The 16,982-nt window shown below is 41.6% G+C and overlaps 1 protein-coding gene across 8 annotated transcripts in view; it reads right to left on the bottom strand.

The window, feature by feature from the left end:
• Positions 1-10,262: 10,262 nt before the first annotated feature.
• MTDH (metadherin) overlaps positions 10,263-16,982 on the bottom strand; it is a 54,889-nt gene continuing 48,169 nt past the window's right edge. For all 8 annotated transcript variants that reach the window (XM_055431672.2, XM_055431673.2, XM_055431678.2 and 5 more), the window contains 3 exons: positions 15,142-15,282; positions 12,658-12,814; positions 10,263-11,986 (listed from right to left, as the gene is read on the bottom strand). In XM_055431672.2, the coding sequence (XP_055287647.1) occupies positions 11,916-11,986; positions 12,658-12,814; positions 15,142-15,282 (369 nt within the window). In that variant the 3' untranslated portion in view covers positions 10,263-11,915. The remainder of the gene's footprint in view (positions 11,987-12,657; positions 12,815-15,141; positions 15,283-16,982) is intronic.

Below are 16,982 nucleotides of genomic sequence, written 5' to 3'. Positions count from 1 at the left end.
TTGTGGCTCAGCTGGTAAAGAATCCACCTGCAATGTGGGAGACCTGGGTTTGATCCCTAGATTGGAAAGATTCTCTGGAGAAGGGAAAGGCTACCCACTCCAGTATTTTGGCCTGGAGACTATATATATATAGTCCATGGGATCCCAAAAAGTTGGACACAACTGGGTGACTTTCACACACACAGTAGGGAACAAGGGAAACTGTACCCTAAAAATGGCCGAGATGGGGCTCTTTTTGACATTTCAAAACTGGTTTTATAGTATCTCATTCAGGAAAGCTGGTTGATAAAACAATTTTGCAAAACTCTGACCTTAAAGGAACAAAACTCCTTCTAGGAGGAATTTGCAGTTCTCCCTCTGGGCCTTTAAAATTATTTTTTAATTAATCGATTACTTACTTTTGGCGGTGCTGGGTTTTCGTTGCTATTGCTGTGCAGTCTTTTCTCTCGCTGTCGAACTTGGGCTTCTCCTGTTGCAGAGCCCAGGCTCGAAGGCTCTCAGGCTTCAGTAGCTGTGGCAGGCGGGCTCAGTAGTTGCGGCTCCCGGGCTCTAGAGCGCAGACTCAATCATTGTAGGGTACAGGCTCAGTTGCTCCAAGGCGTGTGGGATCTTCCCAGACCAGGGATCAAACCCACGTCTCCTGCATTGGCGGGTGGACTCTTTACCACTAAGCCACCAGGGAAACCCTACAATATTTTTTCAATTAAAATTTAAAAAAAATTCTAGCTCATTTACAATGTTGTGGTATTTTCAGGGATACTGGAAAGTGATTCAGTTACAAATGCATATATTCTTTTTCAGCTTCTTCTGCATTTTGGAGTCTTACGAGGTATCAAGTACGTCTTCTGTGCTATTCAGTAGGTGCTTGTTTATTTTGTACATAGAAATGGACATCTGTTAATCCCCAAGTCCTAATTTATCCCTCCCCCTCCTCTGTGCCTCTGATGTAATTGTTCCACCTGATCTTCTTAGGAGTTTTGTGTTTTGAGAGTATAGTCTTTGTTTTGAGAGTATAGTCTTTGCCATCTGGAAGGTACACACACAGAGTACATTTGGCAGCCCATTGAGTAGACCAGGATTCTGAGCAGTTTTTTTGTCTGGCTCTGCACTCCAGTACTCTTGCCTGGAAAATCCCATGGACGGAGGAGCCTGGTGGGCTGCCGTCCATTGGGTCGCTAAGAGTCGGACATGACTGAGCGACTTCACTTTCACTTTTCACTTTCACACATTGGAGAAGGAAATGGCAACCCACTCCAGTGTTCTTGCCTGGAGAATCCCGGGGACGGGGGAGCCTGGTGGGCTGCCATCTATGGGGTCGCAGAGAGTCGGACATGACTGAAGCGACTTAGCAGTAGCAGCTGCTGCAGCTTTCAGAAAAGTCTGTTATAAGGGGCCTTTGTCATCTCAAACTTCGCTATACCCACCTGTACAATGAAAGCCTTTACTATTTTGGGGAGTAAACATTTTGAATCTGTTATAGAACATAGGTTCGTGTGCCTGACACATAGTGAGGCTAAACAAACAAAAATGTCAGAGTTTGGAGCAGAGAAAGGTTTATTGTCGGGTCAAGCAAGGAAAGTGGATGGCTCAGGTTCAAACCCCCTGAACTCCCCAGTGATTTTTTGGGGAAAATTTTTGTAGGCAAAATTTGGGGTGAGAGCTGCAGGGTGTGTCATTTTCTTGATTGGCTGGTGGTGAGGTGAGTGATGACACCAGGAGATCCTTCCCTATTGCGTGCGACTTTGCCTGTGGCTCAACCTTGGTTGGGATTTTTCCCTTTTGGACTAACCCTGGCCATTTATTTAGCCTCCCTGACCTTCCCTGGGTTCCAAAGGGCAGATTGACAATTGCTCATCTGGGAAGGGAGGAGATGCAGAGGGAAAGGAGGAACCATCAAGACAGCAGGGCAGCCGTGGGGCAGGGTCCTGGTTTTCTCTCCAAGTAAAAAGTAGTAAAGTCGCTCAGTCGTGTCCGACTCTTTGCGACCCCTTGGACCACCAGGCTCCTCTGTCCATGGGATTTTCCAGGCAAGAATACTGGAGTGGGTTGCCATTGCCTTCTCCAGGAGATCTTCCCAACCCAGGATCTTCCGCATTATAGGCTGAGCCACCAGGGAAGTCTCTCCAAAGACTATGCAAAACAATACCTTTGAGTTTTTCTGCAGGAACTAAGGCCCCACCCAGATGGAGGGTGGTAACTTCTGGTTGAGAGCAAGATTCCTGGAGGACCGCCCTGGTACCTCATGACTTGATGGGTCCAAGGGCGTTATACTGAATGAAATGGCCAATCCCCAAAGGTGGCATGCTGAATGATTCCGATTATATGACATTGTCAGGATAACAAGCAACAAGCAACATGTTAGTGATTGTGAGGGGATAGGGATGAGGGTGGGCATGGGAGGGTTTGAGTATAAATAGTGTTGCAGGAAGGGGGACCCTTTCCAGGGCTCTTGTCTAACACTCAGAAATGAATTCTCTGAGGAGACGCACAAGCTGGCAGAGCAAGAGCCTTTATTGGGGAGGGGCGGCTGGGCAGAGAGCAGGAGGGCAAGGGAACCCTGGAGGACTGCTCTGCCACATGGCTCACAGTCTCGGTTTTATGGAGATGGAATGAGTTTCCAGGGTGTCTCTGGCCAGTCATTCTGACTCAGGGTCCCTCCTCCTGGTGCACACGTTGCTCAGCCAAGATGGACGCCAGAGAGAAGGGTTCTGGGAGGTGGTAGGACACGTGGTGTCTCCTTTTGACCTTTCCCGAATTCTTCTGGTTGGTGGTGGCTTATTAGTTCTGTGTTCCTTACCAGACCTCCTGTTGTAAACTAACTCACACAAATGGTTACCATGGTGCCTGGCCAGGGAGGGCGGTTTCAGTGAGTGTGTTCCCCCTGACAATAGGAAGCACAGGGGAGTTCCTTTGTGGTCAGGAACAGTTCTGTGTTTGGATAGTGGTGGTGATTACATGAATCCACATGCAATAAAACTGCATAAACTGCAAAAATATACATACTGAAGGAAAAGCTGGTGAAATCTGAACAAAATCTGTTGATTTCACCAACAGGATCTATTTCCTGGTTTGGGTATTGTACTGTTCTTGGTGAGTTTAAGGTTCTTGCCTTGCTTTGGAAAGAATTCGGAGACGAAGCAGGGAGGTTAAGAACGTAAAGTGAGAGTTTATGAAAGCAAGAATAGTCTATCAGAGGGAGCACAGGCAGAGAGGTGAGAAGCTGCTGCCCTGGGTTTCTTTGGAAAACTGGTGAAGAGGAGCATAGGAATGAAGAGGTGGACTATTCACTGGGGAACGAGGTGAATATTCCCTGATTTTCATCCTGGCTCCATCTTCCCAAGGGGAGTGATGTGGAAAGCTCAGCCTCTCTGTACACTGGTGCCAAGTCAAATCTTAGAGGCAGAGTTTTGGGTGAAGTAGGAAAGGATAGCTCTATTACGTTGCCAGGCAAAGGCAGACACCGTAGACTCCTGCCTCAAAAAATGATGTGTCCCAACCCAGGGAAGTTTGGTGTCAGGTTTTATCACAATGGTTCAAGGGTGCAGGATTGCACTCCCTAAATCTCAAGTGGTTGGTCTCCTAATATTTTTTTGAGGTGGTGGTGGGGGTGGGTTGCTGCGCTAAACACCATACACGGAGAAATGAGCCTGGTAGGCTACAATCCTTGAGGTTACAAGAGTCAGACACAACTTAGTGAGTAAACAGCAACAAGCAGCAGCATACAGAACTTCCCAAAGACCAAACCCATGCCCCCTGTACTGGAAGGGCAGAGTCCTACCTAACCACTGGCTCACCAGGGAAGTCCCCATCTCTTAATCTTGATGAACTTGTGTGTGTTAGTCCCTCAGTCATGTCCGACTCTTTGGACAGGTTCCTCTGTCCATGGGACTCTCCAGGCCAGGATACCAGAGTGGGTTGCCATTCCCTTCTCCAGGGGATCTTCCCGACCCAGGGATCAAACCCAGGTCTCCCGCATTGCAGGTAGATTCTTGACCATCTGAACCACCAGGGAAGCCTTGCTGAGCTTCTCCAGGACCTTTAGTTTTGTTTCTGGTGGTTTCTTGGCTGCCCCTCCCATAATCAGCAACTGTTGGAATCTGCCCTTTGGAATTCAGGGTAGGTCATGGGGGCTGGAGTCTTGCCTACCAGAAACAGGGGGAAAAAAAGCCTCCATGCCTGAGAGCCCCACAGGGCCGCGCTTGGTTTCAGGAGGACGGGTTTTTGCCCTTATTTAGCTTAGATCAGAAGTGTCATGGAATCAGTGCAAGATGGATACTTCTTGCAAGGCTAATTTTATTGTAATGAGAGCATAAAGAGCAAGGGGTTACCTTGGGCTGCGGGAGATTCCGCCTTTCCCCACCTTTCTTTGTCTGCTTCTGGGAACCTTATCACCCAAATGTGTGATTTCCTGTCAGTCTGGAGGCTCCTGCTTTTCTTTGTGTGCCCAAGTCCTCCTGCTGTTTACAGAGATTCTTGATTTCCTGCCACCTGGGCCCTGTTTGCATTTCTCTGCTCCATAGATCTTTTTTTTTTTTTTTCTAGCTCCGTATTTTTGTAAGAGATTGCAACTGGGGGGAATTAGGTGAGGGGACACAGGACTGCTCCGGACTATTTTTGCAACTTCCTGTGAGTCTGTAATTATTTCAAAATAAAGCATTTTGAAAGTTTTAAAAAGATTGTGTGCAGTTGAATATGTGTCTTCTCTTTCATAGCTTTTAGGTTTCCACTTCTTGGTTAAGAACATCTTCCCATATAAAGTGATATATGTTAATTATTTCTCCTAATGAAACTGGGGAAAAAATCTCCTTTATAAGAAAAAGAAAAAAAAAGTATCTTCTCCACTTCTGAGTTGTACATGTAGTTTCCTATACTGTCGTTTAAGATTAAAAACATTTTTTTTTTTGGTCTTAAATCCAACTGGGGGTTATTTTCATATACAAGGCATGATGCGATCCAGCTTTATTTTCTTTGTTGTGCCATGCCACCTATTAAAGAAATCAACCTTTTACCGCTGAAACTAAAACACCACCTAAACTGTAAACAAAATTCCCATGAATAATAGGAAAGTTTTTCTGGATTCCCCATCCTGTTCTTCCGACCTATCCTCTTACTGACAACTTAGTAAATTGCATTGGTGTGGTGCTCAATAAATTTTGAACATTCATGTTTTGGAGTTCCTCACATTGCCAAAGTTCATTCTCCAGTATCCCTTGCTGCTTGACACACGCAGATGGGAACTTGCCTCTGCCCAACTCTCTGAGAGGAGGGAGGGAAGAGAAGGCCTCGGCAGAACCCAGTTGTGGACACACATGGTGTAGCCTCCAGCAGGGTAGAGGCAGCCCCTGCAGAGTCAGGAGTCAGTCCTGACCATCCTCAGAGGAGCTGGTGGGTGGGCTGTTTATGTTCACGTAGCCCTTGAAAGAGGCCAGGTGTTATTCCTGGTGGTAAGGGAATCTACATCTCTGGTGCTTCCAGAGTCTTTTTTAGCATAAACTAGCCAGAGGAGACTCTGGGTTTTACAGCTAAGAATCCTAATAGATGCAAGGCATTTTATTCTCCTAACTGGTGGTATTCATGAGCAGGGTCCCCCGGCCCTCTCCTGTAGCCGCCCACTACTTTTTTTCACTTCATGGTTTTCACATTGTTTTTATAGTCTTTGAGGTACTTAAAAATCTGTTGCAGTTGCATTCTAACTGGAGTTGAATTTAACTTAAATATTTGGGAAATATTGATATTTTTGTTTTCCAGATAAAGGAGGACAGCTGTTCATTTATTAGATTGCTATTCTGACCTTTGAAAAGACTACAGTTTTCATTTGGCCTTGTATCTTTTTTGAAACATTTAATTCTTGATATGGCTAATAGTCGGATACGACTGAGCAACTTCACTTTCACTTCTCACTTTGACACATTGGAGAAGGAAATGGCAACCCACTCGTGTTCTTGCCTGGAGAATCCCAGGGACGGGGGAGCCTGGTGGGCTTCCGTCTATGGGGTCACACAGAGTTGGCCACGACTGAAGTGACTTAGCAGCAGCATGGTAGTTATGGAAACTCCCTGGCAGTCCAGTGGTTAGGACTTGGTACTTTCATTGCCAGGGCCTGAGTATGTTCAGAGAACTAATATCCTGCAAGCGCAGGGTGAAACCAAAAAATAAATGAAAGGGCTGTCTAGTGGTTAAGACTCCTGCCTTCAGATGGAGGGGGTGCAGCAGGTTCGACCCCTGGTCAGGAAGCTAAGTTCCCATGTGCCTTACGGCCAAGAACAAAACAGAAGCAACATCTCTAACAAATTCAATAAAAACTTAAAAAAAAAATGTGGACAAAAGATTGTCCATATTTAAATATTTGGTAGCTTTAGTGGTGATGTAATTTTTTTTTCCATTTCCTTTTGTAGGTACTTACTCTAGGATGGGACACGACTGAGCGACTTCATTTCACTTCACTCTAGGATAGAATATTCTGTTTTTGTGTATCAGCCACTTTAATGTATCCTCTCTCTGGTGCTCATAAGCTTTTTATTACAACCTCTTGGGTTTTCTAGGTATGCAATCAGGAAAAAATGATTTCTTTCTTCTTTGATGTTGTACCAATTAAAAATTTTTCTTAACTGCTAACACGTAAGACAATGTTGACTAGCAAGTAAGTAACCCTGCCTTGGTTTGACTTTAATGGATCTGACATAAGTATTTCTCCTACTTTAAGTTTTTAAAGTCTAATTTTGGAATAGCTGTTGGATTTTATACTTCAGCTTAGTGTCATGATCATGTACTTTTTCTGCTTTGTGATTAAATGGTTAGATTTCCTGCTATTGCATCTAATTCCTTTGAAAAATTTCTGGATTTTGACTAATAACACAGATGCCTCCGTTTCTGGCATTGGATGCCTTTCCTAGTCTCAGTGCTAAGGCAGGATTTCTGCCATTGTTCATTATCGTGGTCACTTCAGTTTTGATGAGAAGTGGGAATAGCTCCAGCTAATCCCAGCAATATATTTTAAAATTATGGAAGACAGTTTAGAAATGATTCATAATTCTAGTGTCTTAAGGAGCTCAGAGCTCTGGTTGATCTGCCATAAAGCCCTGTGGTGTCTGTCAGGAAGTCTGTAACCCCCGGCACACTTCACAAGATGCCCTTGCCCTAAGCAGGAGGCACACTGCTCTTCTGATCCTGGGGAGCACCTGCTAGCAAAGAGCCTCGCTATCCTTCCTTGTGGAAAGGCTGCCACGTCAAGTGTTCATCGCACAACTCCGAGGGCACTCTGCGCTTGGTGATTCACTGTGCACCTGTGCATATTCATCCCAACAATTTCCCACCAGATGTCGGTGGGATGGCTTTAGGAAGCAGCACCAGCGAGGTTGTCAAGACAGCCTTCCGAGACCTGGTGACGTGTGTTACCTGGGACCCCAGTCAGTTCTGGCCCCGTAAAGGACCTGCACCAGCCCTGGGTATCCGAGAGCAGCTATGTTCTTCCATGCCTCCGCAGACCCCTCCAACACCCCCCAACCCCCGCGGCTTGATCCTGTTACCAAAGATCGAGCTCACCCCCAACACCCCCTACTGGTAACGTTCTATTTCTTAAGCAGAATGGTGGTTTCAGAGGTGTTCATTTTATTATGCTTTATAATTTATGTACATGTTACATATATTCATTTTGAAGGCTTTGATACAATAAATAAAAAAGGAAAGCACACAGACAAATAAGAATGCCATTATCATGGGGATGACCTTGAATCTGCTTAAATTTTTCTTCAGATTAGCCTGTTCATGAACCTTGATATTGTTTATTATTATTAGGTAGGTAGCGAACATTTTACAAGCACCTCATATACCTGTCTTGATGCTAGGATTAGAAATCTTTTATTAAAGTATTTTGAATAGTAACAATGCCTTTTAATTTTTAAAAGATTATACACCAGGGTAACTTCCCTGCAAATTGTTATAATCTATATTTGCAGTGAACATGTGACAGCAGGCTAGTAAGTTTCTTTAAGCCTCTAGGTCTCTAGAATTTAAAGCATTGAGTGGCAGAAATTTCTTTCAGAATCTATTACATATAAGTTAGCATCCAAGAGATTTTAAATTTCTGCTCAATGGTAAAAGCTAACCTGACCTTGAAAGTGATGCTTGGCTGCATAATATACACGATATATGTCAACCCTGTGCCAGAAGACGGTGAGCTGTTCCTGATAGCCTGCTCTCTGCTTCCTCAGTCATGAAACCCGAATGTTAATTTGGCCCGTGACAGCCCAGGATAGAGACTTAGTATTTCCCATACCCCTTTGAAGCTAGTAGGATCAAGTGATTGCGCGGATAAGCCTGTGTGGTGTGAATAACTTGCTAACAAGAGCTCTTCAAGGAAGGGGGCAGAAATGCTGAGGGGGGTTTCTAACTGGTGCAGCTGTCTGCAGTCGTGACACGGATGCTGCACGCTGAGAACGCAAAAGAGCAACACAGGAGGATGGACCATGGGCGCCTGGTCCCGCCGAGGGTCAGGGCAGCTCTGGACTGCTTTCTCAGACAGACATGAAAGAGAAATAAAGTTCTAAAATAATGATGCCAAATTTGAGTCTACTTTCCTTAAAAGGGTTGACACGAGTGACATACTGCCCCTGGTGAGCTACATGTACTGCTAAGACAATGGAAGCTGTTTCCCACAGACAACACCGTGTCACGAACAGGGAGAGTGCAAGAGAGGCTTCACTCGAAACACTTCTGCCTTTTCCAGCGGCTACAACCTCCAAGTGCACCTACGGTTTCAGAGCATCAAGGACATTTGAAACATACAGAAACTAGTTTAGAAACATTAACAACATCAAGAAGTCACTGCCTTTTAGACTAGCTTAGGATGCGAAGTCCCCTCCCGTAAGAGAACTGTAACGAGCAATTTAAACAAAACAAAAATGGCTTGTTTTATTTACAATACTCAATGCATTTTACAAATAACATATTTGCATTCCCTAAGTCTGTTGGAAGGTAATTCCAGTTTGTGCAATGAGTTTATAGGAAAGTCTTAAGACATCTATTAGACATCTTAAGCCTAAATTCTAAAATTTGAAAGACATTTCACACTATATTAAGAGGATTGTTTTTAAGAAACTAAACTCTGTAGTTAAATATTGCCCTTCAATATCTTTAACCCAAGTACAAACTGGATTAGTCTATGAAACAATACCAATAGATTCAGATGACTTATTCCCACTCCCCATCCAATAAAATGCATGCACAAAGGAAACACGGTCAATTACATTAATGACATTTCAATACTTGTTTTTTGGACTCTCTCAACTGTCGTTTTGCTCAATGCAGGTGGTACAGAGAGGTAGGATTCCAGTCTGGGGAAGTCCTAACCCATTACTCCCTGCTCCAGGACAGGAAGGATTTTCACTAAGTATGGGGAAACAGGTCAGGATGAGGGCGAGTTTTATTTAAATAGTTTCTCTAGGAGGCTTTGTTTATTAATCAGAACAAGGATCCCCTTCAGGCCTGATAAAAGTTTTAAAGGGGTCACTTATCTCCCTACCAGTGGCTGGGGGAGCATCTAATCCAAGCCTCCAAAGGACAATTCTCCTCTATTCCCCTCCTCCTTGGATTTTAATGTCTTTTGAGTTGATGCTGGAAAACAATTCCTCTGGTTCAGATGCCAGAAACTGCTTTCATGTCATAATAAACATTTATGGAACGAGTGGAGAATGATGAACAATGAATGTGCTTTAACTGTGCAACAGTCTGCACTTCATGCATGTGTAAGAGAATGAACTGAGAATAATTTTAACACTCATAGCTGCCATCTCTTGAAATATAAAAGCCATGACCTAGTTCTCGAGCCAGAGAGAAGGGATGGGTATTTCCATCTCGGATCCACCCCAATTTAGAAGGGCACTTCTCTGTCTCTGCACCCATCTCCCTTCAAAAGGTGTTTGTAACACCCGGTGTTGGTGGTTCAATGAGCGATACTAAGCTGGAGAAATAAAAAGTCCGACATTCGACACAGCCAACACAATTCTAAGATAAAGAAATGGTGAGGTAGAGTTGAGAGAGTTCAATTAAATTTTTTGAGCATAGATCTTTTGGCACATTCTAAAATTACAAAGACTTCCTATTGAATTCTCCTTTGCCGATACCTTTACAAAGTGCTGCAATGCAGGAATCCTTGGATCTCTTTAGGAAGCAGCTATATAAAGCTAATACAGTCATTTCAAGAAATTCACTCCTGGCACTTTAGCTTATTTACCCCGATACTGAAGCAAATAAAAACAATGCTATCCATTTGCTGAATTTATTTAAACAAATCAATTTAGAAATATCATAGAATTAAACAAAACTTCTGACATGTAAACATACTGCCGTGTTCCTGAAACAGATGTTAACACCTGATGAAAGTTAATAATCGCTTGTTAGGAAAGCTGTCCATTAATAAGGCCAGTCTTCAGCAAAACTAAAACCATTTTGTTTCTTTAGCTTTCCGGTGTGACAATGCAATGCTATCAAACCACAATCAAATAGAAGAGACAAAACTGGATGGATAGATCAGTACCATTGGTTACAGCTGTTAAACAGTTTCATTCTTGGCGCCACAGAAAAACAATTAAGCCAATCACATCAAATAAGTCATGGCTTTTTTTCTTTATCACAATTCACTAAGTGATGTTAATTATGGTCCTTGTCAAACACGTTTGGTAAAGGCTATTTACAGTGTACATGGCTGAGCATGCACTATTTATAGTTACAAAGATACCTGCCAGTTTATTACAATAGAATTACACAGTGCCTGAAAACGGTGAAACGTCTCACACATCATTTAAATCAATACAGTTTCAAGCAGGAAACGTTCCTTATTTGATCACGATTGCAATAATTACATGAAAATTCTTATAAAAACACGAATCCCCTTCAAGAAATTGATGCATATTCTACGCACTACAGGTTAAGGCAGTAAAAAAATGTATTCCTGATAACTGGAGGTCTTGACAATGTCAATTAAAGCTGTCTGACTCTAGTTTTTTATTCTCCATCATGTACTCAAAGTTCTGTCTGTATAACTACTTTGTGAAAGATTTCACTTGTAAAGTCAAAAAAGTATTAGTAACGAAGAAGAATTGATGTTGGAAAAAAGTAACTCCTAGGGAAAGGAAAAAAATGTAAGTTGGATTTTGCCTGAAAGTTCAAATCATACACAAGAGCATTATTCGTGAGTCTGAATCTTAAAAGTATAAAACAAATACATAGTTTACCTTTCTTAACTTAAAATATACTGTACTTTGAACAATTCAAGTAAAGTAAGACTATCAAAAATAACTTCATAAGCCATACAAGTGTCAACTGCGTTTTGAATGTTTTAAGAACATTTTAAAAATTGTAAACTAAACCATGACAGTTTAGTTAAATAATAAATGACTTTTTATTTGCACTTGTGATTTCTTTAATACAAATTGCTACCAACAAATATGTAAAGATATGGCAGATTATGCATTTGATCAAAGCACTTTGATTTAAGCATAAAACAGATTCAAATGGTTTAAGTTCCGTGCATAAGATCCAAGAAGCTGCCTACTAGTTTGTAGGCAGCCTTCTCTCTAATCAGAATCCTTTATTCCTTAGCTGCAGATGAGATAGGGCACAATCTGTTGTAAACAGGGCACTGCTGTAAAACCAGGATGATAATCTTAAGATCGTTCTTGTCAGATTGACCTTCCCCAAGTGTCTTCCAGCACTGTAGTATGTTCTGCTGACCTCTTAATTTCATAAATTAACTTTCCTTTGATTCCATTTTTACGGTGGTTGTGTTCACAGTTTTGTTTTAAAAACTGGTTTAAATTTATATAAAACTCTGTACATGTTCACAAATTATTGCATAAACAGCATAATCTTCAAGACAGTGTTTGCAAACACATGTCCAATCCAGGAAGAAAAAAAATTCACGTTTCCCGTCTGGCTTTTTTCTTCTTTTTTATTTGTTTGGGAGATTCCCAACTAGTTTCAGACTTGGCTAAAAGGGGGAAAAAAAAAAAAAAGGGAGAAAGAAAGAGACGTCAGGAAGATAGTAAATACTGTTCTGCTTCAAAAATATAAAAGCAGTGTCAATAAAAACATGCTTTGAAATCCACTGATAATGACTCAGGTTATGTTCCCATTTTCAAGCTCTAGTTACAGGTTTTTAGATTATTCTCCGGCTGCCCTCCTCTTTTCCTCAATTCCAATGTATTATGTGGTTTAACCATACGGATGATAGTTCATCATTCTGACCTATAAAACCATCACTTACAAGACTCAGTCTAAGGAATGAGAGTGAAAGTGGGCAAGACGGACAAAAGGCAGCTGAAGGGAGGAAGGGGGAGAGGGGCACGGCTTTAAGAACTGGGGCACAGAGAGAGGGAGGGCCCGGAGGCAGGGGCAGACACCGAGGGCTCCCTGTGTGCGTCCTTAGCCACCTACTCAGGCCTCAAGTGATGTCCGCTCCCTGGTCCTCACAACTGAGCTCTGCAAGGCTCCAAGGAATCTAGGCTTTGCAAAGGAGGAAAGGGCTGCTCCAGTAATCCTTTTATGGGGCTGCAGGACTGAGTGACTGGACTGAACTGAGTAATCCCTTGGACTTCTAAGACAGTGACACCTATAAACAGTACAGAGAACACCAAAAGAACCGAAATGAGGATGACTTACTCTGTGAAGGAGGCACGCTATTTTGCTTAGTATTTGACTTGGATTTATCTGTTTCTTGTGGCATCAGTGGCACTTGGGAAGAACTTTTGTCAGAATCAGTTTTTGATAAAATAGCAGATGGCTCGGTAGAAACAGCAGGTGGAAGAGTCTTGATAGGCTATTTTGAAATAAAATTATCTTAGGTTTTCATAAAAAAAAAACAAATGTCACAGTAATAAACAAGAGGCTGCTCAGCTGAAATACAAAGATGATGAATAAATCATTTACCAGCAGAAGCACGACAACTCATGCCTGCCCTCTAGTGACATATAACCAAATAAATCTTTAACTACAATATCTACAAATACAGGTTGAGATAAAAATGATTAAATGTGTAAAGTTACAAGATGTCCACTGAATCTCAAAGAGGAGTGAATAATTCAGTTTTCATTAACTTTTACATCTGTCTTTTTCATTATAAAAAACAGGATTTTTTCATGTGTTGGTATTCAATGGGTCCATTCATTTCCCACAAACTCTCACCTCCTTAAAACCTCTTCTTGTAAAGTCAAAAATAGCAACTTTCTGAACTACCAGTAGTGACATCTCCTTTTCTCCTTCTCATGAGGTAGGGATATCTCAAGTAGCAGCAGCAGCAACAGCTTCAGTTTTCTCTCCAAGGAAAAAAGATGGCCCCAGATTAAGCAGACTATAGCTACTAGTCCTAATCTATTAAGTGAAAGTCACTCAGTCGTGTCCGACTCTTTGCGACCCCATGGACTATACAGTCCATGGAATTCTCCAGGCCAGAATACTGGAGTGGGTAGCCTTTCCCTTCTCCAGGGGATCTTCCCAACCCAGGGATAGAACCCAGGTCTTCTGCATTGCAGGCAGTCTTTACCAGTTAAGCCACAAGGGAAGCCCAGCAACTAGTAAAACTCAGGTTCAAATCTTCAGAGTTTCATTGAGTCTGGTAGTGAAATTATAAATGCTTAGGGCCAAACTTGAGTCTTGCTTCTCCTCTCCAACCTGGGAGCAGAGCGGTCAACTAACTGATTAGCTGGAATGAGGCCGAACTCTTAAGTTCCGGACAGGTAAAGGACAGGACCTCTGGTATGTGGAGTGAGGCTGGAAAGATGAGTCAGAGATCATCTCGCCCTTAAGCTCTACCTGTGATGATGATTCTGAACACAGAAACAAGGGTGAGTCACACTTCTCTTGCCCCTTGTTCCTCCAGGCTCCATGAATTCAAAACCACAAAGCAGGAAAGGAAACAGAGGAAGACATGCGTGCCTAGGTGACTCCTAGGCCTCCTTTCTATTTCAGGTATCTGAAGCTGCGCTTACACCGCTGGGTATCAGTTTTATTCACGCTCCCTGTATTTATTCCAAAGTTTTGGTACTCATTTCAAATCTCTTCCTACCCTCCATCCTCTCACTTCTCTATATTAAATCACAGAAGGACTCAAATACCCTTTACAAGGTGACTTCTGAAAATGACTTATCAAAATGTCACATGACCCTCTGCGGTCTTAAAATTAAAGCCATTTCATTAAATATGTAAATGCCATAAAGGCAGGGATTTTTTTTTCTGCTTTGTTCTCTGCTGTATCTCCAGAACTTTAAATAGTGTGGGAGATTCTCAATACACATTCTGAATGAGAACCATGCACAATTTCATAGTTATTAATATTTCATATATTTCTAAATGATACAACTTACCAAATTAGAAATCAGACTTAAAAGCACTATGGGCTTTGTGTCACTGGTCTAGGCCTTTTATAAAATGGTCCCTTCTGACATATTGAAATTTTCCACAGATGGCACACATTTTAAGATACTGTCACTACATTTAAAAAACTGCTACATTTTAGAGATTGGACCACCGTCATAATATATTATGTGCATGCTTTTGGGAAAGTGCAACTACTCACATTTTCTGTAAGCCATCTATCTATCCCTTGTATGCCTAGATATTTAACAAGAAAAAGAAACCGTCTAGTGGCTTTCTCTAGTTTTGCTTCTGACAGCTGTGGGACCTGGGACAACTTGTTCAACTTCTCTGCTGCTGCTAAGTCGCTTCAGTCGTGTCCGACTCTGTGCGACCCCATAGACGGCAGCCCACCAGGCTCCGCCATCCCTGGGATTCTCCAGGCAAGAACACTGGAGTGGGTCGCCATTTCCTTCTCCAATGTGTGAAAGTGAAAAGTGAAAGTGAAGTCACTCAGTCTTGTCCAACTAGTAGCGACCCCATGGACTGTAGCCCACCAGGCTCCTCCATCCATGGGATTTTCTAGGCAAGAGTACTGGAGTGGCTTGCCATTGCCTTCTCCGATTCAACTTCTCTAACCTCATTCATATAATGGGTTGTTGTACCTTTTCTTTTGGGGTTGCTATGAGGGCAATTTGGTGTATTAAAAATGTTTAACACAGTGTTTCAATAAAATATTAGTATTAACACAATTTTCCAGTCATCAAAATTTTATTTCTTGGATATCAAAGTTACCTGGCTATTTTTGATTAGTGCATCAGCTGGATCACTAGTGCTTATGGTCTTTAGAGAAAAAGCTTTTTCCTGTTTTGGACGGACTTTAGAGGTATTCACTGGAAGCTCTTCTCTAATCTCTTTTTCTAATTCTTCTGTGTCCTACAGAGAAAAGTAGTGCATCAGATGATATAAATCATTTCTACGAATTAAAATATACTTGGTTTATAGTACCAATGTCCAGAAAATATTTCCCAAGAAGATAATTTTATTTAGAAACTGCCCAAATAGCTTAAAAGAGCATAAAAAAATAATTATTATTCAAAGATTTAAAAAATCTCTGGTATGTTCATCATTCTTGTTTTCTTCATAGATTTAAATCTTCTGTAAAAAACATCACAGTTACAACCTCAAAATGGGAATCGTTTAATTTACTAAACCAAACAAAAAACTAGTACTTTTTCCTTTTAGAAAAATTACATGATGAATTAGTCGATACTTTGAGACTTTAGAAACAGCATTTCACTTAATGACTTCTTCAAGGCATGAAGAAGATATGACAGAGATATGACTACAGATTGACTTACTCTCTTAGTCACTGTATATAAGTGAATTCTGTTCTGTTCAGTCGCTCAGTCGTGTCTGACTCTTTGCGACCCCGTGGACTGTAGCCTACCAGGCTTTTCCATCCATGGGATTCTCCAGGCAAGAATAATGGAGTGGGTTACCATCTCCTTCTCCAAGTTAAATACACTTAAATATATTTAAGTGATTATATACTTATTCACTGTATTAAAAAAAACACGGCTTCCCTGATGTTACAGTGGATAAGAATCCATCCGCCAATAAAGGGGACACAGGTTCAATCCCTGGTCCGGGAAGTTTCCACATGCCAGGGAGCAACTAAGCCCATGTGCCACAACTACTGAGCCTGTGCACCCAGAGCGTGTGCTCTGCAAGAAGCCACCACAGTGAGAGGCTGGGTCCATGACGAAGAGCAGTCCCAACTGCCCCATTAGCCTGTGCCCAGTGCAACCAAGGTCTGGTGCAATAATAACAGAAAAAAAGACCACCACCAAAAGAACTTTCACAATTTAATTAAGTAGGAAAATTATTATGCAGCCTGTTCTCTAAATATTTTGGCTATCTCCTACATTTAAAGGAATGAAAACATATATTGTACTATATTTTATTTATAGTGTTGTGTTTGTTTCAGGTGTATAGAAAAGTGATACAGTCATATATATATATATGAATTAACAAAAGCAGTTCCCGTCTTTTGATGGGGAGTTCGTGGTTTATAATATAAATGGCATTATTTTGAGAGAGGGATAACTTAGGTAAGGCATTGGGTTCTTTTTTCTTTTTGCAGCTTGAGGCAGTTGTAAAATAACTTAATGTAGCTTTTTGCAACTGTATATTCAATAGTATTTTTTTCATTTGGTGATATTTTAACTGTTAACGTTTATGGCATTGTGCTTTGTACCACTTATTAAATTAGAAAAAAAAAAAAAAAGGAATGAAAAAAATTAGCCACAAAGTTACAGGTGAGAAACAAGATCTTCATAAGCTGCAATGTAATAGTGATAATGCTTTCAAAAACAAAGCCATGCATATTTCTAGTAATCTAGTATACCTGAAATTAGCCTTTGTTTTCATCTATATTAAAATCTAGAAATACTTTTCCAGATAGGCAAAGACCAAAGCAAAAGTTTGTTAAAAGCCAAAAGTATCAGGAAAGGATACCAAGTGCAACAGCCAGCAAACTCAGATCAAGTGCAAGATATCCCTTGTTATGCACATGGTTTTCATAATTGTATTAAAATTCTAATCTGCTAAATTCCACTGGTCAAAGACTTTGT

Source organism: Moschus berezovskii, chromosome 16 (assembly GCF_049115385.1).
Source record: "Moschus berezovskii isolate FMDL1 chromosome 16, NW_MosBer_1.0, whole genome shotgun sequence".
In the NCBI taxonomy this organism is placed as follows: domain Eukaryota; kingdom Metazoa; phylum Chordata; class Mammalia; order Artiodactyla; family Moschidae; genus Moschus; species Moschus berezovskii.
Note: the sequence above shows the minus strand (reverse complement) of the source record. Positions and strands in the feature narration are given on the sequence as shown.